Here is a 24,813-nt window from a genome sequence, read left to right as displayed (position 1 = left end):
CCGGGCGACTGTTCCGAAGCCCCGCCCCCGACCCGCGCTTCCGGGCCTGGGTTCCGAGGCCCCGCCCCCGAGGGGGCCGCGCCGCCAGCCCTGCCCGCGCGGAGGCGGCGGCGGGTCGGTGGCCGGTTCCCGGACGCGGACGATGGAGAGCTCGCTGGCAGTGCCCCGGCTGCCCCCGCACGACCCGCGCACTCCGCCGCTGGCGGTAGTGGACATGCACACGGGCGGTGAGCCGCTGCGCGTCGTGCTGGCGGGCTGTCCCGAGGTGGTCGGCCCCACGCTGCTGGCCAAGCGGCGCTACATGCGCGAACACCTGGACCACGTGCGGCGGCGTCTCCTGCTCGAGCCCCGGGGCCACCGGGACATGTACGGGGCCGTGCTGGTGCCCAGCGAGCTGCCCGACGCGCACCTGGGCGTCCTGTTCCTGCACAACGAGGGCTACAGCTCCATGTGCGGCCACGGGGTGCTGGCGCTGGGGCGCTTCGCGCTCGACTTCGGGCTGGTGCCCGCGCCGCCGGCCGGGGTCCGCGAGGCCCGCGTCAACATCCACTGCCCGTGCGGGCTGGTGGCCGCCTTCGTGCAGTGCGAGGGCGGCCGCAGCCGCGGCCCGGTGCGCTTCCACAGCGTCCCGGCCTTCGCGCTGGCCACAGGTAACCGGCTGCAGGTAACCTCCCACGCAGCTCACCGCGCTCTCTGCGGGCTGTGCCCTCGCGGCGCGACTGACCCGCCCTACAAGCCTTTGCACTTAATTCTAGAGCAGTGCAAACGTGCCTTAGCGTTCTAGCCATGCGGATTTGGGCGGTGCCTGAAATGCAATTATCCCGCAGAGCTCTCCGGGAGGAGTACAGAGCTCCGGGTTTCCCTTACTCAGCGCCTCCTTCCCGCTGTCAGGCTGTCCTAGAGCTCTGGCGGTTGGACAAAGCAAAGTTCGCTGGGGTCAAGGCAAGAGCAAAGAACAGCCAGTGAACTGTAGTTCCCGGCTGGCTGAGAATACGCTCTCTAGACGCTTTATTGACCCGAAGGGTTACTAAAACTTATGCGTAAAAAGTGTCTTCTCCACTTTTGGGGAAAGAATTAAATGAGAATGAATAAATGAATCAATTTATAAATTGTGAAGATACGGATGTTGCTGCTCTTATTCTTTAATAACAGGAACAGACATTGCCTGCGTTCGAATCCTGACAACCCCCTAAAGCACTGCAACCGTAATCAAATTACTTAACCTCTCTGTGCCTGTTTCTTTGTTCTCTCATTGGTTTTGTGAGGATTAAATGAGAGTATGAAGGTACGTAGAATTTTAGAAAATATATCCCTAGAAAGGCTGCAGAACATATGGAGTTGCTAGAGTTCTCTAGACCTTTGAAAGTGCAGAGCCTTTAAACGGTTGCAGTGGGTTCCCTAGTACAGAGCGTGTACGTCCTGTCAAATGGGGTGTCTATAACTATAATCCTTACGAAGAGGGAGAGCCCTCCAAAGGGCTGATTTCTGTCGGGACGCTTTAGGGGTCTGACTGGGTGTGAGCTGGGCGCTCATTTAGTCAAGCCAGGAATAGGGTTATCACCCTTTTCTTGGAGGTCTTCAAGCCAATCAATGATTTTGTTAGTTTGATCTTGATCCTTCTCCAGGATTCAGGTTTCAGATTAGCCTGCTTATGAATGACGCAGCGATAGCCCAGGCGTCGGAGATCCTGAGAGCCACCTCGGGCAGCTGACGCACGCGCGGATGAAGAATGCCCCTGCGAAACTGACGCCTTTTTCCCCTTTAGGAGCGAAGGGCGTCACGCCGGATTGGAGGACGCTTGAGGGAGACAGGAGTTCCTGTTTAGGATTGCACCTAAGCAGCCTCAACCGTTTACCTAGTCTTGCTACCCAGTTTCCCCCTCGGCCACCCCAGCAGCAGAGTAGAAACTCTCTAGATTTTGTAGGAAATGGCAGCTGGCAGCAAGTTCACCCACTACCTCCTGGTCCAGGCTTGGTTAGGGCACGGGCAGCCAGCCCCGCGGGCACAGTAGTTCCTGAGGGCCCCACTGTGTGACTGTGAGTAATCCGTGGGCGTTCACGGTCACTTTGAGTCATGAAGAAGACGAAATCCTAAATCCTTTACTTTGAAAAATGCATGAAAGGCGGACTGATAGTGTTCAAAACCACTGCTCTGCCCCTCCCCATCTCGGTGACCTGGTGAAAGGGAGTCCATGCTCAGTGTCACGGTAGAATGAGGATGACAGCAGCACCCCGCTCAGAGGACTGCAGAGGTCACCTTCGCTCCATCAGCTGAAGCCCTCCATCCGAGGGCTGTTGCCTGTGTTCACGGGCTAGAACAGTAGGCAGGCAACGAATATTTGTGGAATGAGTAAATAAGTGAAATTCGGAGAAGACCGTGCTGATTGGCAAATGTAAATACCTGGTCCTCCTAAGATCTCTATTGCCACTGGAAATTAAACTTTGGCTTTAATACTAACATATATTGTGTTCCTAATCTGTGCCAAGATGGCCCCACACATGATCACAGGGAATTCTCAAAATAATCCTTTTGGGGGAAATAGCAATTTCACTTTGCACGTGAGGACACCAAAGCCACACTTAACTTACCTTTCTGCACTCCAGGGGTCCCTGATTTCCATCTACTTCCTTGTTCTTTCACTAAACCTGCTTTTCATGTTGTACCAGCATCAAGATAAAGACGTTTTTGATTCACTTTTGCTGTTAAGCTCCACAGGCGTGTTTCACTCTTTTGATTGACACGTCACATGTTAAAAGGGCCCTGTGGACCCCCTGTAACTGATAGCGTACTGGATCTTTGTCAGACTCAGGGTGCAAACTCAGGAATACAGGAAATATTTTATTTTTCACAACTTAATTTCTGAATTTGAGACCCCGCTCTGCCCTGTTGGTTGACTCTGCCGCATCCCTCCACATGCTGTCCCCTTTTCTCATATATGCGTGAACAAAGTTTCTTAAAAGTGCCACGGCCTTGCAGAGGAGGGCCTTTGGTCCTCAGCTTGCACAGTTAACCAGCGAAGCATCGTCTGCCCCAGTCCCTGTGGCCTCTGCCCCGCCCCCTGCGTCCCCCTCCCGGTTGCTGTCTCATCACAGCCCAGAGCCTCCCCCACCCCGTGCTGTGGGGAAGTCAGCACAGGTCTGCACTCTGGACCTTCAGCCTCTTCTCAGTCCAGAGGAAATTTCTCGACCGACCAGGAGAAACAGTCTCCCTTCAGGACACTCCTTTGCCAACAAGTCTCTTTCCCCTGCTGTCTTAGGTTTCCATAAAACAAAAACAAAGGCCTTCTCTGTCCCCTGCCATATGCCACCTGAATCTGGGAGGAGGAAGAGAAGAAATGTGAGAAGGCGTAAAACAGTTTTAACATCCCAAAATATCATCCAGCCCCATTCCTTGGGAAATACAAATTCAAGATTTCAAACAAGTGACCTTCAGGTGAAACTTTGGGTATGTTGGGGATTTGAAATACTCAAATAAAAACACTGATACAAAATGATACTGTAGCGGTCAGCGGTGCTACCGTGGCTTTATTCCGAGTATGCGCCTGCAGGGTACTTTAATGAGATGAACATATATAGATGAGTAAGTATTTGTGTAGAACTTATATAGAAAAATTTCTCTTTTTCTTCCATTTGTTTTGACATTACAGCTGAAGAAAACCAATTTGTGCATAGGATCCAAAATTTTCACTATGTAAACCATCCCTCTTAGCACAGCAGGGGGCCTGCATTCTCCTTCGCAGTTTCACATGTTGATGTCCCAGGGCTTTCCCTTTCTCTCTGCCTCTATTATGTTTCCTAGAAAAGATCCTCAGGATAGTGAACAAACATGTATGTGTAATTTGGGGAAAACATGGCATTCAAATGTTGTATAACATATGCAAACATCAAATAAAAAATAGAAAGATGCACTTAGCTAAAGGTCTACCATTATTTACCTAATGCTTACTCATCCTGAAAATGGGTTTTTTGTTTAATTCCTTCTTATGATAGAAAGAAGCTGCATCCCCCCTCCCTCCCCCACCCCAGCCACCAAATACACATATTAAAAATGCTGTAGAGCCAACCCTAATCGCCTAGTGGTTAAAGTTCGGCACGCTCTGCTTCAGCAGCCTGGGTTCAGTTCCTGGCCAGTGAAGCACACCACTCGTCTGTCAGTAGCCAAGCTGTGGTGGTGGCTCACATAGTCACATAGAAGAACTAGAGGCACTTACAACTAGAATATACAACTATGTACTTTGGCTTTGGGGAGGGGGAAAAAAGAGAGAGGAAGATTGGCAACAGATGTTAGCTCAGGGGGAATCTTTTCCAGAAAAAAAAAGATGCTCAATAGAAATTGCTGTCAAAGAAAATAAATAAAAATGCTGTGAATTTTATTGCTAAAACACTAAAAACAAATTGATTTTCAAACATATCTTTTTTAGATCTCCTGGTGGATGTTCCTGGTCATGGAAAGGTGGTGGTGGACATTGCATATGGTGGTGCATTTTATGCTTTTGTGAGTGCTGAAAAGTTAGGGCTCGATGTTTGTTCTGCAAAGACAAGGGACCTTGTGGATGCAGCGACTGCAGTGACAGGGGCAGTGAAAGCTCAGGTCAGTACAGCTGCTGCCATCATAACAAATGCCCCCCTCGGCGGCATGGGGGGAATCTAAATTACACGTCTATATGGAAAATTACACATCTATATATTTAAATTATTAGCAGTACTAAGAATAGGGTACTGGTTTGAATCTTAGTCTCCAGAGCAAGACTCCCTAGGAGTTCTAGCTTTGCCACTTGTGACTTTCGTAACCTTAAACATGTTACATAACCTCCATGTACCCAGTTTTCCTATCTGTAAAATGGAAATTATGAAATACCTGCTTCATAGGGTGTTATAAGAATGAAATAAGTCAATACGTATAAAGGACTCAGAATAGCACCTAGCCTGTAATAAATGTTCAATAAATGGTAACTATTATTAACTTTAATACATATGTACATAATATAATTTGTGGTTATTTAAACATATAGTAAATGTATCATACAGTATTCTACTAATTTGAAATGCATATCCTTTGCTATATGTGGTCATTCTGCAAAAATAATGAATGTAAAATATAGCTTACAAAATAGATTTCATTATATCTAATTACTCTTATTTCACGAGAAGATAAATTCATAATGAGTGATTTTGGCATGGGAAAACCATTCCGATAAAATCGGTTTAGATAATTAAACAAATCTAGAATATTCTTTCATTTCTAGCACAAGTCTGCCATTTTACCTTGAAATTGGAACCTATAAATAAAGCTCATATGAGGTATTTGAATGTTTTAGCATATGAGAATTTAATTATTCTAAGTAAAAAAGAGCTTGTTAAAGATAGTGTCTAATCTACTTGTACTAATAATTATTTATAGGCCTATTTAACATACCTGAGGCTTTCACATAATTTATAACTTAATAAAATGAGAATATATACTATATCCTTGATCTAAATTCTCATTTTTCCAGGACTGTCAATACCAATATGCAGAATTATTTTATCATAGTAACTTCTGAAGCTCTGAATTGATAGTAATTTTCTGTTCCATTAGGCAAACAGCTAATAGTTTGAGTTAACAATTTGGCATAAAATAATTTCACCTTATTTTTAATGAAATAAAGAGGAAAAGGAATAGTTTTCCTAATAAGGAGTAATTCTGAACTCATTAAAGCTTGAACTTCTCCCCAAGGTGGCAAAGGGCAGACTTGGAGGGAAGAGGGATTCTGAGAAAAAGTTCTATCAGGGATGAGTCAGGCCATAGAACTACTTTGGGCATTGCTGACCATTCCTACTGTTGCTTTGGATGGAGGGAAAGGCTATTTTGGGGGCTGACATTAATAAACATCAGTTCACCTTCATTCACTCTTTTAACAAAGAATTTATTGTGTGTCAGACACCATGCTAATTGCTGGAGACAAAGGAAGAACAAAGGCGCCCTTCAGGGAGCTCAGTCTAGTTGGGGAAGCATACCTGTGATCAGTGCGATGTTGTCACCGTGCTACAGGGGAGGTGGGCAAAGGGACTGTAAGCGGACGGAGAACAAAGATCCAGTGTGCAGGCCTCATTCACTCGGTTATAGATGAGCTCTTTGTATTTTAAGAATTCAAATTTATTCAGCTGCTTTAAATGACAGGTAAGTGGTAGTGGAATGTGTTAACTATGAGGATACACATGAAAGTAAGATGTTAGTAGTCTCAGAAAAACTCTAAGATGTTACAGAAATCCGGGAAAAGCTCAAGAGCCAGAGCTCTAGAGAAGAACAGGAAGCACGGCACATTTGGGCCTGACCCACTTTCCCGCTAACGTGACTTGGCTACCCAGCCAGTGCCTGCTTCTCTCTGTGTGTATCTGCTGCTTTTCATGGTACCAACTGACTTCATCCTTGCAATAGATGGGTTTTTTTAACCCAATCGTTTCTCTCACCTAATAGCTTCTGCATCGTTATAACTTTTGCTTGCTCATGGCCTCTCACACTCCCTTCTCTATCAATGGTATTAACTTCAGCTCTAGAAACTCATTGCTTGATTCTTCCACATTATCTCCTTCAAGCTCCTGAGACTGTGGATACGACTGCCTTAGCTCCTCCTGTTTGAGCAGCTACTACCGGCCTGTGGACTGACCATCCTGGGGTCAGTGTTTCAAAGGATGTGTGTTTGGGGGCTGTGTGTATAAAAGAGAGCTCTTCCTTTAGCAGAGGCTACGTATGTGCAGGGCAACTTCCTCAGAAAGGACTCAAAGTATGATAAGAATCATAACTTCCAATAAAACTATATTTATCTAGACAAAGACTTCATTTCTAGTATTTAGTGCCTTGACCTAAAAGGTATTTTAAAAATGATAAAGATTGAAAGGTTATGTCTAAGAGTGCCCCAGCTACATTATTTGAATCAAAATATTTATTTCACATGTGGGTGATAATTTTTGTTATCGGCAGTTTAAAATTCATCATCCTGAAAGTGCAGACCTTGCCTTTCTGTACGGAACTATACTAACAGATGGAAGAGACGCTCACAGTGAGGAACCAACCACCAACATCTGTGTGTTTGCAGATGCACAGGTATTAAACCTGCAGTGTTTGGCACCAAAGCCAGGTAATATGGAAGCAGAACAGTGGGAACCTTCATTTATTCTTCCACAGGTTGACAGAAGTCCTACTGGCTCAGGAGTGACAGCCCGAATTGCCCTCCAGTATCACAAAGGGCTTCTGGAACTGAACCAGACCAGAGCCTTCAAAAGCAGTGCAACTGGCTCAGTCTTCACAGGGAAGGCTGTGAGGGTGAGTGACATGCTTAGCTTCTCATCTGTAAATGTGTTACTTTTGAGCCTAAGTTGGGTATTAGGTAAGTTTCTTCACTCAGCTCTCAGAAGAGACTTTTAAAGCAGGCCTGTAAAACTTGTGTTCAACTAGGATACTGGTTCTCAAAGTGTGGTTTGGGAAGCCCTGGAGGTCTCCAGGGTCCTTTCCACCGGTCCACAAGGTCAAAACTATATTCATAATAATACTAAGACATCATTGGCTTTTCACTTTCATTCTCTCACGAGCATCCAGTACTCTGGAGGCCACGTGACGTGTGCCATCCCAGCTGACGGGAAGCAGAAGCAGAGGAGAATCTAGCCGTCGGCTGTAAAATCAGACATTAAAGAGTTTGCACAAGCCTAAGACAATGCCATTTTTCTCATTAAATGTTTTTGTTTTGGCAAATACAGTTATTTTCACAAAAATATGTTGTTTATGTTAACATGTAACAGGATTTACTATTTTTCAAATGAATTAACAAATATCTTTAACTCCTAATATAGTAAATATTGATAGATATAACCTATGTAAACAAAACCTCTTTGAAGTCCTCTGATCTTAAGGTATAAAGCAGTCCTGACACCAAAACGTTTGAGAACCACTAAATTAGGGTTTGGATTTTTTTTTTTTTTTTTTTTTAGGAAGGTTAACCCTGAGCTAACATCCACTGCCAATCCTCCTCTTTTTGCTGAGGAAGACTGGCCCTGAGCTAACATCTGTGCCCATCTTCCTCTACTTTATATGTGGTGCACCTGCCACAGCATGGCTTGATAAGTGGTGTGTAGGTCCACACCTGGGATCTGAACCAGCGAACCCCAGTCTGCCAAAGCAGAATGTGCAAGCTTAACCGCTGCACCACCAGGCTGGCCCTTAGGGTTTGGATTTTGTTTGTATTTTATTGGAGTGTTTTATTTTATACAATAGGATGTGAAAAGTTGTGGAAAGGATTTTTTTAATAGAATCAAATTTTAAACATGCTAACAGAGCTAATTAATGAATCTACTCACAATAGTAAATAAAATCTACTACAAGATGACCAGTTTACATTTAGCAAATGAATCTACTCATAAAGAACTCTTTAACATAGCAAACATTCTATCGTAATAAAGATTTTTATATCCTAACATAGCTGTTTTTAAAGTTTGGTTTTCCTAAAAATTGAAGTTTTTTAAAGTTAGGGATTCCTATATAATACAGTGACCTTATGAGATACCAAACCATCTCTGTTATTTGCAAAAATTTGGAATACGCTGTCCTGGAGTCTGAGATTGAAGGTAATACAATCATCTACAACATTTGTTGGCTGCGTCACCATGTGTCAGTTTCCAAGCTGAGCACTCCACACACACCATCTCATTTAATCCTCATAGTACTCCTAGGAGGTTAGTACTGTTATTATCCTTTTTTTTTTTTTTTTACAGATGATAACATGGAGCATTAGAGAGTTTAGGTAATTTACAAGAGGTCAAACAGTTGGTGAGTCACGGAGCCAGGCCATGAACGAGGGTCTCTCCAAGCAGACCTCCTTAGGCTGTTAAGCACTACTATATTGCTATTAGACAAAGCAAGTTTTCAACGAAGATTTATATTATAGCAGCTTTATAATAAGATAGTAAAACTACTGTACCCTAACCTAATAATTGACATTTTACCTTAAGCTTGAGTTATTCTCATTTTTAAAAATTAGAAAATAAAAAGGTACTCTGTAGTTAAGATATGAAGTTATTTCTTTTATAGTTACTAATCGTACTTGCCAGAACATCTTCCCTGGCATTGAACTCCTTCCCTCTGTCTGGGCTCTCCCGGGCTCTCTGATGGTATCTTCTCCATCTCTTTCCCAGCCTGACTTCCTTTCCCTGTCCTTCCATCTAAGGGTCCCCAGAAGTTTCCCCTTAGCTTCCTTCTCATCTCATCTGCAATTTGATGCCACTGGGCAATTTCACCCACTTGTAAAGCTTCATGTCCAACCACCTGCTGCTGATGACTCCCAAACCTTCATCCCTACATGCCAGCCTGTGCCTCTCTCCTGACCCTACTTATATTCCCAACTGTCCACTAAACTCATCTCGAAATGATCATCCTAGAGATATCTCAAACTCAAGTTGTTAAAGAGTTCTTCCTTCCTTCCTAAAAGTGTTCTCCTGTCTCATTCCCCATCTTGGTTAATGGTAGCACAAGCTTCCCTTCCAAACTAGAAACTATGGTCACATCTAACTTATTCCTATTCCTCGCCTCCCACACACATCAATTCCCAAGTCTGTCACTTCTCCAGTTCTGTCTCTATATTTTGTTCTTCTCCATCCTCACTATAAACTATGCTAGTGACTCCAGATTCAATCAATGAATTAAAGTTTCCTCTCAATGGGTCTCTGGGTGTCTAGTCTTTCTCCTCTTCAATTTGCCCCCTACTTTGCAGCTAAGCTTATCTAAAACCCAAATCTGATAAGGTCACTCTCCTTAAAAACCTTCCATTGTCTAAAGGATTAACTCTTGGGTTTTCTTTAAAATAATAAAAAATATGTGGAGATTAAATAAAATGCTACTGAACAAATACTGGGTAAATGAAGAAATCAAAGGAGAGATCAAAAAATACCTGGAGACAAATGAAAATGAAAGTATAACATGCCAAAATTTATGGGATACAGCAAAAGCAGTTCCAAGAGGGAAGTTTATAGCAATACAGGCCTACCTCAACAAACAAGAAAAATCTCAATAAACAATCCAACAGTACACCTAAAAGAACTGGAAAAAGAAGAATAAACAAAGCCCAAAATGAGTAGAAGGGAGGAAATAATAAAAATCAGAGCAGAAGTAAATGAAACAAAGACTAAAAAGAAAAAAAAAATCAATGAAACTAAGAGCTGGTTCTTTGAACAGATAAACAAAATTGACAAACCTTTAATTAGACTCACCAAGAAAAAAAGAGAGAAGGCTCAGAAATGAAAGAGATAAGTCAGAAATGAAAGAGGAGAAATTACAAAAGACAGCTCAAATACAAAAGCTTATAAGAGAATACTATGAAAAGCTATAAAGCAACAAATTGGATAATCTAGAAGAAATGGATAAATTCTTACGATCATGCAACCTTCCAAAACTGGATCAAGAAGAAATAGAGAATTTGAATAGAGCAATCATCAGTAAGGAGATCGAAACAGTAATCAAAAACCTCCCCAAAAGTAAATGTCCAGGACCAGACAGCTTCCCTGGTGAATTCTACCAAACATTCAAAGGAGACTTAATACCTATCCTTCTCCAACTCTTCCAAAAAATTGAAGATGAGGCAAAGCTTCCTAACTCATTCTACGAAGCCAACATCACCCTGATACCAAAACCAGACAAGAACAACACAAAATACGAAAATTACAGGCCAATATCACTGATGAACATTGGATGCAAAAATCCTCAACAAATACTAGCAAATCAAATACAACAATACATTAAAAAGATCATACACCATGATCAAGTGGGATTTATTCCAGGAATGCAGGGATGGTTCAACATCTTCAAATCAATCAACGTGATACACCACATTAACAAAATGAAGAATAAAAACCTCATGATCATCTCAATAGATGCAGAGAAAGCATTTGAGAAGATACAACATCCATTTATGGGAAAAACTCAAAATAAAATGGGGATAGAAGGAAAATACCTCAACATAATAAAGCCTATATATGACAAACATAAAGCTAATATCATTTTCAATGTAGAAAAACTGAAAGCTATCCCTCTAAGAACAGGAACCAGACAAGGATGCTCACTTTCACCACTCTTATTTAACATAGTATTGGAAGTCCTAGCCAGAGCAGTCAGGCAAGAAAAAGAAATAAAAGGGATTAAACATGGAAAGGAAGAAGTGAAACTGTCACTATTTGCAGATGACATGATTTTATATATAGAAACCCCTAAAGAATCCACCAAAAATCTGTTAGAAATAATAAATGTTTACAGTAAAGTTGCAGGATACAAAATCAATACACAAAAGTCAGTTGCATTTCTATACACTAACAACAAAGTAGCAGAAAGAGAAATTAAGAATACCATCCCATTTACAATTGCAACAAAAACAATAAGATAGCCAAGAATAAACTTGACAAAGAGGTGAAAGACGCTGGAAACTATAAAACATTGTTGAAAGGAATTGAAGAAGACACAAAGAAATGGGAAGATATTCTGTGTTCTGGGATTGGAAGAATTAACATAGTTAAAATGTGCATACTTCCTAAAGCAGTGCAATCCCTTTCAAAGTTCCAATGACATTTTTCACAGAAATAGAACAAAGGATCATAAAATTTGTACAGAAAAACAAAAGGCCCCAAATAGCCAAAGCAATCCTGAGGAAAAAGAACAAAGCTGGAGGTGTCACACTCCCTGATTTCAAAATATACTACAAAGCTATAGCAATCAAAACAGCATGGCACTGGCACAAAAACAGACACACAGATCAATGCATCAAAATCGAGAGCCCAGAAATAAACCCACACATCTTTGGACAGCTAATTTTCCACACAGGAGCCAAGAACATACAATAGAGAAAGGAAAGTCTCGTCGATAAATGGTGTTGGGAAAACTGGACAGCCATGTGCAAAAGAATGAAAGTAGACCATTCTCTTACCCCATTCACAAAAATAAACTCAAAAAGAATTAAAGACTTGAATGTAAGATCTGAAACCAAGAAACTTCTAGAAGAAAAGTACAGTCTTCAACATCAGTCTTAGCAGCATATTTGCAAGTACCATGTCTGACTAAACAAGAGAAACAATAGAAAAAGTAAACAAATGGGACTACATCAAACTAAAAAGCTTCTGCACAGCAAAGGGAACAATCAACAAAATGAAAAGACAACCTAACAATTGGGAGAAGATATTTGTAAAGCATATATCAGATAAGGGGTTAATATCTGAAATATCTAAATAACTCATACTTCCCAATAAAAAAACCAACAACCTAATTAAAAAATGGGCAAAAGATCTGAACAGACATTTCTCCAAAGAAGATATACGGATCAGGCACATGAAAAGATGTTCAACATCACTAATTATCAGGCAAATGTAAATCAAACCTACAATGAGATATCACCTCATGCCTGTCAGAATGGCTATAATTAACAAGACAGGAAATAATAAGTGTTGGAGAGGATGCAGAGAAAAGGGAACTCTCTACACTGCTGGTGGCAGTGCAAACTGGTGCAGCCACTATGAAAAACAGTATGGAGATTCCTCAAAAAGTTGAGGGGAACTACCATAGGATCCAGCTATTCCACTGCTGGGTACTTATCCAAAGAACATGAAAACACAAATGCATAAAGATACATGCACCTCTATATTCACTGCAGCACTATTCACAATAGCCAAGACTTGGAAGCAACCTAGGTGCCCATCAAGGGACGAATGGATAAAGAAGATGTATATATTGTGTGTATATATATATATATATATATATACACAATGGAATACTACTCAGCCATGAGAAATGATGAAATCCAGCCATTTGTGACAACATGGATGGACCTTTAGGGTATTATGCTAAGAGACATAAGTCAGAGGGAGAAAGTCAAATACCATATGATCTCACTCATAAGTAGAAGATAAAAACAACAACACATAAAAACAGAGATTGGACTGGTGGTTACCAGAGGGGAAGCTGGGAGGCAGGAGGGTAAAAGGGGTGATTAGGCACAAATGTGTGGTGATGGATGGTAATTAGTCTTTGGGTGGTGAACATGATGTAATCTACACAGAAACTGAAATGTAATGATGTACACCTGAAATTTATATAATGTTATAAACCAATGTTACCACAATAAACAACAATAATAAAATGATAAAAATCAAGAATACAGCTTTTAGGCCACATACAACAAGAGTGAAGTATTTTGATATTATACTCCTTTCATCTTCTTTTTTCAGGAAGCAAAATGTGGTGATTTTAAAGCTGTTATAGTGGAAGTATCTGGACAAGCCCACTACACAGGTACAGCAAGTTTTACAATCGAAGACGATGACTCACTGAAGGATGGATTTCTTCTCAAGTGACTCCTATGGCTTTTAAAGGCTTCCTTCTTAAAGCAATAATTGTAATTAATTTTTCTCTGAATTATGTGGAAAGCTATCCAAATTCTAAATGTAAGCCAACTTCCATTCTTTTTAAAATAGTATGCTGTGGCTAAATGTCATTATACCTCATATTTGCACATGTGTATTGGTATATGTAGCAAACAAAATGCCAAAAGTTCATTCTTTTAAAATAATACTCTATGGTAATTACTAAAATATGTTAAAGATTGCTTGAATATTGTTCAAATGCTTGAATAATATCTTGAATTGTAGCCCTCACAAGAAGTTCATTACTTTAGTCTTCCAGGTTCGAGCAAAATAATGGCGTCTTCTCTGAGCAGCATGTAAGGTAGACAGATTATTATAAGGTACTCTACCCTTAGTGAGTATAGCGTGGAAGAGAGTGGGGGCGGGTCAGCTTCTTTGGGTCAATGTTGTTCTAGATGCTGCTGGGATGCTCTCTGTGGTGCACAGCCCAGATCCTACACCCAGGTAACTGAAGCCTGATAAACTGACATGAGAACACCAACTAATCATTAGACTTTTGCTATGTCTTTAAGGCTGTTACAATAGAGATTGTTTATTGCATTATTGAAATACAGGTACACAGTAAATATCAGTCAATGAATCACTACCGTGGGGTGAGTCTCATCCTCTCCCAGCTACATGCCAGGTAGATTTAAAACATAAAAGAAATGTTAACTGTTGACATTCTTGCTAGTTAATTGTCTGTGAGCCTGTTAAAAATAAAATTTGATCATTATCAGTCATTATAAAATGAAGTATTAAAAAATTATTCCACATGTGGTGCTCTCAATATTCAGTAGACTCTTTTGTGAGGTACGTAATAGTATTTTTTTCTCAGCATACAGAAACTGAAGTAATTAATTCATTTGAACTGGCTTTGTCATCCAGCAAGTCTGTATAGACCCAGGTGTTAGGTCTGGGACTGAATTACCTGACCAATGTGAGGGCTATAAAGTTAATGTGCTTGATTTCCTTATTACACAAAAACAGTGAAGATGTTTTCCACTCATTTTCTATGAAATTTTGTGGTAAAGAAATCACTTACTTCCAAAAAATGACATTATTCCTAACAAACACGAAAAATCCCCAAATAAGGAATCTCAAACTACACCTAACTGAATTAGGAAAAGAAGAACATAAGCCCAAAGTCAGCAGAAGGAGGCAAATAATAAAAATCAGAGCAGAAATAAATGCGATGGAAACAAACACAGTGGAAAGGACCAGTGAAACAAAGAGCTCGTTCTTTGAGAAGATAAACAAAATTGACAAACCCCTAGCCAGACTTACAAAAAATGACACTAAGTCAATATGACCAGGAAGATTCCTACAGATTAGGGAGATGTGCTGTACTTTTTTTAAAAAAAAACAAAAACAGAACCACTATTTTCTCTTCAAATTTCACGTGACATCAATTTGAAAAAAAGATACATACATTGTTTAAAAGTTACATTTTATAGCATTTTCTAACTGCCACACACATCTCCTCCACTTTAATGACATACACCATGAAATGGGTGTTATTCTCCCATGGCGACCAAGAGTGGGGAGATTTTATCACTAACGTTCTTTAGAATTGTCAGCACGTGGTGAGAAGAAAAAGCAGACTGACTTTTAGTCGGTTTTATTATTGTTTTAAAATTCTCTAGAGACAGCGCACCCCCGTAGCCACTGCACACCCTGCCCTGCCAACAGCATGCGGAGTTTTTACCCCATTTATATATGTATCTGAGGGAAACGCAAGTCGGACCTGTTAAATAACTGTCCCAAGGTCACCTTAGAGGCCGTGACTCTAGGACCTCGGGCCCCGAGTCCAGTATTCCCTCCTGCACTTGTTCCAAGATCTGGTACCTTAACAAAACTCTTAGATTTCTTGAACATTAAAAAATAAATATTGCCTAAATCTCCCTAAATTCTAATCCAAACCAGAGCCAAATCCTTGCAATAATATTCATTCCATCTGCACTTCAGCCCGTCTCCCTTAGAGTCAAAAACAGTAGGGAAATTGACTCCTCTCGCCTCCACATGTCTAATCAGTCACAGAGCCCTATTTTCCCTTCTCAATACTGCCCACGTCTGTCCCTTCCCATCTGAGTAAGGGTCTTGCCTCATCAATTAACTCTTTCAAGCAACCTCCTTCCCCTCACTGGTTCCTCCTCTAAGTACTGAAATGTGCTCATCATAAACAAAGTGAAACAAACATTCCTTGTCCACCTTCCCTCTCTAGCTTGCTGTCACCCTGATTTGCTTGCCTTTGTAGTCAAGCGTCCAGATTCCTGACTCTGCTCACTGGGAACATTTTCTCGCCTCCCATTTGCTATTCAACTATTGCAATCTGGTTTCCAGCTCATGACTCATTGGAAACCATGCTTGACCTAACTGCCAGATCGAACGGTCACCCAAGGGTTTATACAAGCCATGGTGGACGCTGCTGCTTGCTCCTGGCAGGCAAGTATGGTGCATTTTAGAGCAGGAACCTCCACTCCCTTGGTGCTGAGTTCAGCCACAGAGCCACTCACTGAGTCTTTCCAGGCCATAGGTTAGTACCCAGTCCCCATTAGTACCCACCAGGTGCTGTAAATGTGTGGGCCCGAATCCATCTGGTCTGCACGTGAATTGCACAATGCTTTTTGCTCCAAGTCCTCTAGACTCCATAAGAATTGGGGTATCCTTCTTTTCAACCTTCAAAACTCGCAAGTTCCATACCATCCCTCCTTACGGCAGTGCGTATGAATTACCTGGGGATCTTAATCTGCAGTCTCATTTATTGGGTGTGGGATGGGGCAGTTCTGACAAGCTCTCAGGTGATGCTGATGCTGCTGGCAGGAGGACTGCAGTGTGATTAGCAAAACTTGTTAACCAATCTATTTTAATTACCTGCCTGGGCCCACGCTTAACAGGTGAGTCTCCTCTACCTGGCAACTTCTCTGAGCTCTGAAATACATGAAAGGCCTGTTAGGTCCCCACCTGGAGGAAAAGGAGAGCACTGACATCATCATTAGTGCAACTTTCCTGAGAAGAGGCTGAGACAATTACCTTGTCCTCTTTTCTGAAAAGCAAAACAAAACCAAAACCACAGGACAGCTGATTTCCCAGTTGGCCAAATATACCTCATTAAATATTTCACTCACCCACCTCGCTTTTCTCCCTCTACCTGCATTTTAATTTCTACTACTCACATTCCATCCATGGTTCTTTTCTGTCTTCACTCAATACCCTCTCCCTAAGTCATCACACTCATGCCTGTGGTTTTCTCCCTTGTAGACAGGCTGACATCTCCCAAATCTCTAAATCCTGAGAAGCAGAGCCATACTGCAGATCACCACTTAGTGGACAAACCAAACTCATCTGCTTCCCAGAACGTGCCCCTCCTCCTGCATGCCCTCACTTGGTTAATGGTACCACCATCCATCGAGCCAAGAACTTGGGATTCATCCTTGGCTCCTTGTTCACAGCCTGCCATCCTATATGTTGATGCTCCTGAGGGGGATGTCTGTGGATTTGGCTGGCATCATTCCTTTCCCCTTCTCTTAACAACACTCTCCTTTTCCTTTGGGAAACTATCCATCCCCTGCATGGAACCTTGCTGGGAGCGCCAGGCAAGGGCTATGCCAATCAGACTCTCTCCCCCAGGACCTGAGAGAAATGACAAAGGTCTGAGAAATGGTTGAAGGCCACTTATTCTGATAGTGCCCTAAAGAGGTCACCCCCAGTTAGTTTCTGCTCTCTCTACCCACAGAGCTGCCCTGACTTCTCTTGTTCTTGGGGCTGGCTGTTAGGCTACCTTTTTGTAATTTGAACTCCTCCTGTCCTTCCAGTAAATTCTTTTGATTAAATGAGACAGTGCCCTCACTGTTTGTACCGCTTATATCCAAAGACCCTAAGCCATAGACTACCTCCTTAAAATCTCTTCCTCACTGTAAATGCCCTAGTTCAGACTCTTTCATTTCTCCTCTGGGCCATTACAATCCCTTTTCTAAACTGGTCTCCCAGTTGCCAGATTCTCCCCCTACAGTCACTCAAAAAATATTTTTTTTTGTGTACCTAGTAGTTTTCCAGAGTGCTAAGTGCTCAGAATCTAATAAAAAGCCAAACAGACAAAGTCCTGGTCTTCACAGAGACTACAATGAGAGGCAGGCAATACTTTACCAAAAAAGATAATTACAGGGGCCAGCCCTGTGGCCTGAGCGGTTAAGTTCACGCGCTCCGCTTTGGCGGCCCAGGGTTTTGCCAGTTCAGATCCTGGGCTTGAACACGGCACCGCTTGTCAGGCCACGCTGAGGTGGCATCCCCCATAGCAGAGCCAGAAAGACCTACAACTAGAATATGCAACTATGTACTGGGGGGCTTCAGGGAGAAAGAAAAGAAAAGAAAAAAAAAAAAGAAGATTGGCAACAGATGTTAGCTCAGGTGCCAATCTTAAAAAAAAGAAAAAATCAATTACAGACTGGTTCTGTGCAACAAGCCAAGGAAGGCTTCCCTCGAGAGACTAACGTTCACGCAGACACGGGGATTCGAGGGAACTGGGGGAAGCAGGGAATGAAGCTCTCAGGCAGAGGGGACAGCAAGTGCAAATGCTCTAAGATGGGGGTTTAAGGAACTCACAAAAGGCCAGTGTCACTAGAGGGGAGCAAAAAAGGAAAGTGGCCCCAAATGACCCTAGAAAGGAAGCAGATGTCATCTCATGCAGTGCCTTGTAGGAAAAATTAAGGATTGGGGTCCTTATCATAAATTCAACAGAGAAAGCCATTAGAGGAGTTTAAATAAGTGAATGGAATGATCGAATTTATTTTAAAAGAGCATTCTGCCTCCAGGGGGGAATAGGGGGTGGATGTGGGGAGACCAGTTAGGAGGTGACAGGAGTAGTCCAAAGAAGAGAGGGCGAGAGCTAAGATTCAGGTGGACGACAAAGTGATGGAGGAAGTGAGTGGATACAAAGATATTTAACAAGTAGAACCCCCAGGATGTCTCAACGGATTGGACATGGGCTGGTGGTGAGGAAGAGGAATTTATGTAGAAAGAATCCTAAGTTTTTGGCTTGTAAGCTAGATGGAAGATGGTGCCATTTTCTGAGACAGAAAATATTGAGGACCAAGGTTTTTAGGAAAAGTGGAGGGAAGATCATGAATTCCATTTTGGTTACGTTGAGTTTGAGGTGTTTTTCACACCAAGAAGAAATGCCAAGTAGCAAGATATATAGTTTGAGGCTGGAGATATAATTTGGAGTTATGAATATATAGGTAGTTTTCAAAGCTCCAGGTGTTAGTGAGATGAGAGAGGAAGTCCGGAGGAGGCGAGGACTAAGCCTTGATGGACTCTGGCATTTAAAGGCGGGTAGAAGATAACCTGGCAGAAGACACTGAGGCAAACAAGCAAGGAAGAACACCAGGAGAGCGTGAGGTCACTCTTATCTTTCTGAATCGCACCAGATCATCACCCTGCCTTGCTTAAACCCCTTCAAGGGCTAATGTCATTACCCCATCTTCCCCTGACGAAGTTCAATCTCCATAACACAGCATGCCAGTCCTCTCTGAGAGAGCCCCAATCAACTTTTACCATTTATTTCCCTTTCACTCCCTACCCTGTACCGTAGAATACAGACACTTCTCACCGATACACGAGAGTCAAGTACTTAGATGCTAACCTTTAGACTTTGCACATGCAACAAATATCCTTCCTTTTCTTCTGTTTTTGGAGAGTCCAATGTCAGCTCTTGTGAGAAATCTTCATCAGCTACCCTAGGAAAAGTTAGTTACCTCCATAGAATTTCATTCAATATTTTTTAACAACACTTATGACATTGCAATATATTTGTGTTTGCCTAAAACTGTAAGGTTCTTTGAGCTGGAATCCTCTGTTGTTTTTGTTGTTTCTGAAAATCTAGCATGAGGAAGATTTGCTAAATAAATTAATCTACTATATATTTTTGTCTTAATTCAGTGGTTCTCAGCTGAGGTTGTTTCCCACTCCTACCCCCAGGGACATTTGGCAACCTCTGGAGACATTTTTCATTGTCACCACTGGCATCGCGTGGGTAGAGGCTAGGGATGCTGCTAACCATCCCACAATGCCTAGGGATGCTGCTAACCATCCACAATGCATAGGGTAGCCCCCACAGGAAAGATTTATCTGGCTCAAAATGTTATAGTGCTTAGTTTATCACTAAGTTAAATGAACTTCTATTTATGCTGTAAATGTCCAGTAGGATGCTTTTCCTCAGTGAAATAAGCACCCAACCACTAATATCATTGACTCTAAGACCTGCGAGTGTACTAGTCATTCTTTAGAGCAGTGTTTCCCACACTTGACTGTGCATCAGAATCACTTGCAGGGCATATGGCTGGGCCCCACCCCCAGAGTTTCAGATTCAGTAGATTTGGGGAAGGGCCTGAGAATCTGCATGTCTACAAGTTCCCAGGTCATGCTGATCCTGTTGGTCCAGGGCCCACGGTATGCAAACCACTGCTTTAGAGAACCTGAGGGTTTATCACACTTTCCTCCATTAGAGGCCATACCCAGAAACTTGAGATGCAGCTTCCCTGGACAGCCAGGCCCTTCCTGTTCTAGTAGATTCCAGCCGGATACCTGGAGCTGCATCTGCCTGGCTGGCAGCACCTTAGACTCAAAATACACTACGTTCCAGAGAATTAATGAAGGCTGCCAGCAGCCTTCTCCCCCTACACACATAGGTGAGCCAATTATGGTCCTGAGGTCTTGGCCCTTGAAAACAAGGTGACGTCCTGCCTCCAAGATGCATATCCAGCTCCTCAGAGCACCTGTATCAGAATCACCTATTGGGTTTAGATTCATGGGCCCTCCCTCAGTAATCCTGGGAGTCGGCCAGTGAATCTGCCTTTTAACAAGCCCACACCAGCGGCTCTCAGTGTGGTCCTCGGACCAGCAACATCACCACCACCTGCGAACTTGTTAGAGAGGCAGATTCTCCGACAGGCCCCCAGACCTGAAACTCCGGGGTTGGGCCCAGTCACTTGTGTTTTAACAAGGCCCTAGGTGACTCTGTTGCACGCTCAAGTTTGCGAACACCTGGTTTAAATTATTCTGCCCCTCAAGCTTAAGCGATCGGAATTTGGACTATTTTTCACTTCAGGGTCTAGATTCCTTTCCTACCTGCATATGCCAGTAACACCCACAGCGAGCAAAGCGCCCCCCACAAAGGCCTCCCGTAGGGCCCTTGCGTCCAACAAGCGAGCTCTCGAGCGTGCGCACCTGGGGCAGGCGGGCCTTTCTGCGCGGGAGCCCCGCCCCGCTCTGGGGCCGGTGCGGGTCACGGAGGAGGCCTCCCCGAAGCGCAGCCCCGGGCTAGGTGACCTGGGGCAGAGGCGAGGGCGCTGTCCGGGCGTCCCGCCCCGCGCTCCTGCGTAAACACGCGGTTCCCTCGGCAACGCCTGGAACCCACGTCAAAGGCTTCGCGGGGTCCCAGGCTACGGCCACCCGCTCCGGCGAGCCCGACTGCCAGCAGCGCTCTCGCCCGGCCCGAGCCCCTGCAGCTGGCGGCCACCCCCGGAGCGGGATGAGCAGACCCGCCGCCGCGGCGGGGCCTGATGGAGGAGCCGCCGCCGCCCCGCCCGCCGATGAGCCCGGCCTGGCCGGGCAGCCCAGCCCCCGGCGCCCCCTCCCCGGCCGGCGGCCCTGGTGGCTCTTCGTCCACGGCGCCGGCGGCGGCCGTGCTCTCCTTCAGCACCGTGGCGACCGCGGCGGCCGCGGCGCTGGGGAACCAGAGCGACGGGAGCGGGGCCGGCAGCGTTGGCGCCCCGGCTGGCGGCGGCCCCGGAGGGCACGGGGCGGGGGCGGCGGCGGCGGCGGCGGGGAGGCCCCCGCTGGGCCCCGAAGCGGCGCCGCTGCTGTCGCATGGGGCGGCGGTGGCGGCCCAGGCGCTCGTCCTCCTGCTCATCTTCCTGCTGTCTAGTCTGGGCAACTGCGCCGTGATGGGGGTGATCGTGAAGCACCGGCAGCTCCGCACCGTCACCAACGCCTTCATCCTGTCCCTGTCCCTGTCGGACCTGCTCACGGCGCTGCTCTGCCTGCCCGTCGCCTTCCTGGACCTCTTCTCGCCGCCCGGGGGCTCGGCACCCGCCGCCGCCGCCGCCGCGGGGCCCTGGCGCGGCTTCTGCGCCGCCAGCCGCTTCTTCAGCTCGTGCTTCGGCATCGTGTCCACGCTCAGCGTGGCCCTCATCTCGCTGGACCGCTACTGCGCCATCGTGCGGCCGCCCCGGGAGAAGATCGGGCGCCGCCGCGCGCTGCAGCTGCTGGCGGGCGCCTGGCTGGCGGCGCTGGGCTTCTCCCTGCCCTGGGAGCTGCTCCGCGCGCCCCGGGAGCCGCCGGCGGCGCAGAGCTTCCACGGCTGCCTGTACCGGACCTTCCCGGACCCTACGCAGCTGGGCGCGGCCTACAGCGTGGGGCTGGTGGTGGCCTGCTACCTGCTGCCCTTCCTGCTCATGTGCTTCTGCCACTACCACATCTGCAAGACCGTGCGACTGTCGGACGTGCGCGTGCGGCCCGTGACCACCTACGCGCGCGTGCTGCGCTTCTTCAGCGAGGTGCGCACGGCCACCACCGTGCTCGTCATGATCGTCTTCGTCATCTGCTGCTGGGGGCCCTACTGCTTCTTGGTGCTGCTGGCCGCAGCCCGGCAGGCCCAGGCCGCGCAGGCCCCCTCGCTCCTCAACGTGGTGGCTGTCTGGCTGACCTGGGCCAGTGGGGCCATCAACCCTGTCATCTATGCCATCCGCAACCCCAACATTTCGATGCTCCTAGGGCGCAACCGGGAAGAGGGCTACCGGACTAGGAATGTGGACGTTTTCCTGCCCAACCAGGGCTCGGGGCTGCAAGCCAGAAGCCGCAATCGCCTTCGAAACCGCTATGCCAACCGGCTTGGGGCCGGCAGCAGGATGTCCTCTTCCAACCCGGCCAGCGGGGGCGGAGGGGACGTAGCCATGTGGGCTCGCAAAAATCCAGTTGTGCTTTTCTGCCGGGAGGGGCCGCCAGAGCCTGTAACAGCAGTGGCCAAACAGACTAAATCCGAAGCCGTGGATACCAGCCTCTGAGAAGGGTTGGAATGCCCCGCTTGTGAAGGCAAATTTTCACCCGCTTTGTTTAATGACACCGAATTCCGCGGAGAATCGTGTATTTCATAAAGCCAAACACCTAAAAAAGAGACAAAGGCGGAGGCTTGCCACTTCCTCTAACAACATACAGGACAATGTCTGCATCTTCAAAAGTGCCAAAAGGACTGTAAGATGCAAAAATTAAAACAATCTTAAACCACACAACCATGCATTGTGAACTGTAAGTGCCAAAAATGACAAAAATAAAAATCACAATTACTGAAAAGCTCATATTACTGGAATCACACTGTGAAACAAACAAACAAAAATTATTTGAATGCAACCTGTACTTGGTCAAATACACTGTACATAGTGTTTTAGGAAAGAATGGAGACCCTGAGAATTGCTTGAAGCCCCTCTAAATCACCAGCATTCAGCAAAACTTCAGATTTCCAGAACTTGCCCCTCCGACACGTGCTGTGGGTGCTTAGGCTGGAAGGGGGTGATTCCTGGCCTTACAAGCCTTGGTGGCCCGCCCCCTCCCCCACAATAATCTTTGTGGGAAATTTAAAACTCATATCCCATTTAAAGACATTTTAGGATTTTGAAAAGGTGGCTTACTGCTATAAAACTCAGCCATCTGAAAGGCAAATAGAAGTATGAATGGAAAGAAATGTGGTTGTTTAGAAAAGTATTCCAAGATTGTACTTAAAAATGTCCCTCATCTTACCCCCAAAATTATCTGCCTAGGGAGCTTTGAGGCTTTGCTCTTACTCTAACCGGCTGCTCTGTTTCTAACGATCTGGGATGCCACTCGCAGAATGCTTTCAGATTTTTTAAAAAGAGAGCTTTCGTAGTAGAAAGTCTTTGTCTTTTGAGGTAAGCTGATTTTTGGACACGGCCAAAAATGTAATTTGAAGTCAAGTTGATTGACTCAGGTGAGTAATGCCACTTTTTTATATATAAAAAATGAGAGCTCTATAAAGTAAGAAGATTGGCTTTCCTATGTGGTTTTTAAATACTAAAGATGATTCTAAAGAGGAATTCTAGAAATATTTTGAGAAGTGGCTGCATTCTTGGAATAAGCATAGAGCTTTCCAAGAGGATTATCCTCTCCTGCATTTGGAAATTTGGGTTCATTTGTTTTTTTAAAACAATGGATTGTTGCTTTATGGACATGACTTGCCTAAAATAATGTAGTGTTTATTGGAAAGAGAGAATGGGGTGGGATTATATGTAATAAGGTATTAATGACCTAAGCATAAAGTGAGAGAGGTGCTTCGATCAAGCTGGAAATATCTTCAGAAATGTGCAAAACAAAGATGCTTTTTAAAAAACATTTAAAAGCACGAGTTAGGATTTGTGTGTGTGAAATTTCTCGCATTAAATCCCACTGTACACAGAATCATTTGCTCAGAATTTTATAAGATGTTTTTGTGTTTTCTTCCTCTTTCTTTCCTTGCCTCCATCTTGCCCCTCTTGTCTTCAATTTTTCACAGCCTTAAATGAATAAATACTTTAAACTAGATATGAAATTATATCAGCCATCATATAAAGATTCATTGTGAAATAGTCACCTTTTTCTTGTAAAGCATTTGAAGATGTTTATTGTACCTTAATTTTTGTGTAATAGTGGGTGTATGTCATTATTTTGTAAGGAAAGATGGAAATATATGATTCATGTCAGAGCTAGAGATGTTTTAATTTTTCTCCTCCTCCAAGCATTATCACAATCAGAAGTTAATAAATTATCTGTATATATCATTACACTCCCTGTGGTACAAAGTAGCTGAGGTAATCTCCTCTCGGTAGTGCTTCTTATAAAACATGTACAGACAATGCAGGTCAATGAACATTGAACAGATAGCTGAAGTATTTGCCTGTTAAAGGCAAAAAAGTTGTGATTTTTTTGGCATTGTGAGAAAATGGAAGTCATGTCTGGAATTTAGAGAGAAAGATAAAGTTTTCCAGTTGTGAAAGGTGTCATAGAATAGGAATTTGGCAACTGTGAAAAAAGGCAGAGAAAGAGAGATCTTAGGGGAAGGAGGCGAGCGTATTGCAAAATAGGGTATTGCCTGTAAAGAAAGATTGCAGGAAGCTGTTTAATAAATAAACATGGCATGGAATGAACCTCCCTGGTGAGTGAAGAGAAATCCTGAGAGACTGGAAACAAGAAGATGGTGGCATGAAGGACTTTAAGGCAGAAAATAAATTCCTACCCTGACTCTTGGTAGGTAGCAGTAGGCAGTTTTAGGAAAGGGATGGCTTGGGGAAGAGACCATTCTGTTAGTGGCTCTAAGAGTTATGGTTGGCAAGAATGAGAGGGGAAAGAGGGAAAAGTGCTA

The 24,813-nt window shown here is 44.3% G+C and overlaps 2 protein-coding genes across 2 annotated transcripts; both read left to right on the top strand.

Moving 5' to 3' along the window:
* The first annotated feature begins 85 nt into the window (after positions 1 to 85).
* Positions 86 to 14,182, top strand: L3HYPDH (trans-L-3-hydroxyproline dehydratase). Its single transcript, XM_046647509.1, has 5 exons — positions 86 to 650; positions 4,421 to 4,590; positions 6,961 to 7,083; positions 7,165 to 7,302; positions 13,233 to 14,182. Exons 1-5 carry the CDS (start codon positions 143 to 145, stop codon positions 13,356 to 13,358), a joined length of 1,065 nt encoding a protein of 354 aa, XP_046503465.1. The 5' UTR covers positions 86 to 142; the 3' UTR covers positions 13,359 to 14,182.
* Positions 14,183 to 20,830: 6,648 nt separating this feature from the next.
* Positions 20,831 to 22,982, top strand: GPR135 (G protein-coupled receptor 135). Its single transcript, XM_046647841.1, has one exon. It carries the CDS (start codon positions 20,966 to 20,968, stop codon positions 22,466 to 22,468), a length of 1,503 nt encoding a protein of 500 aa, XP_046503797.1. The 5' UTR covers positions 20,831 to 20,965; the 3' UTR covers positions 22,469 to 22,982.
* Positions 22,983 to 24,813: the final 1,831 nt, after the last annotated feature.

This window comes from Equus quagga, chromosome 20 (assembly GCF_021613505.1).
Source record: "Equus quagga isolate Etosha38 chromosome 20, UCLA_HA_Equagga_1.0, whole genome shotgun sequence".
NCBI lineage: Eukaryota > Metazoa > Chordata > Mammalia > Perissodactyla > Equidae > Equus > Equus quagga.
This window is presented reverse-complemented; position numbering and strand designations above follow the sequence as displayed.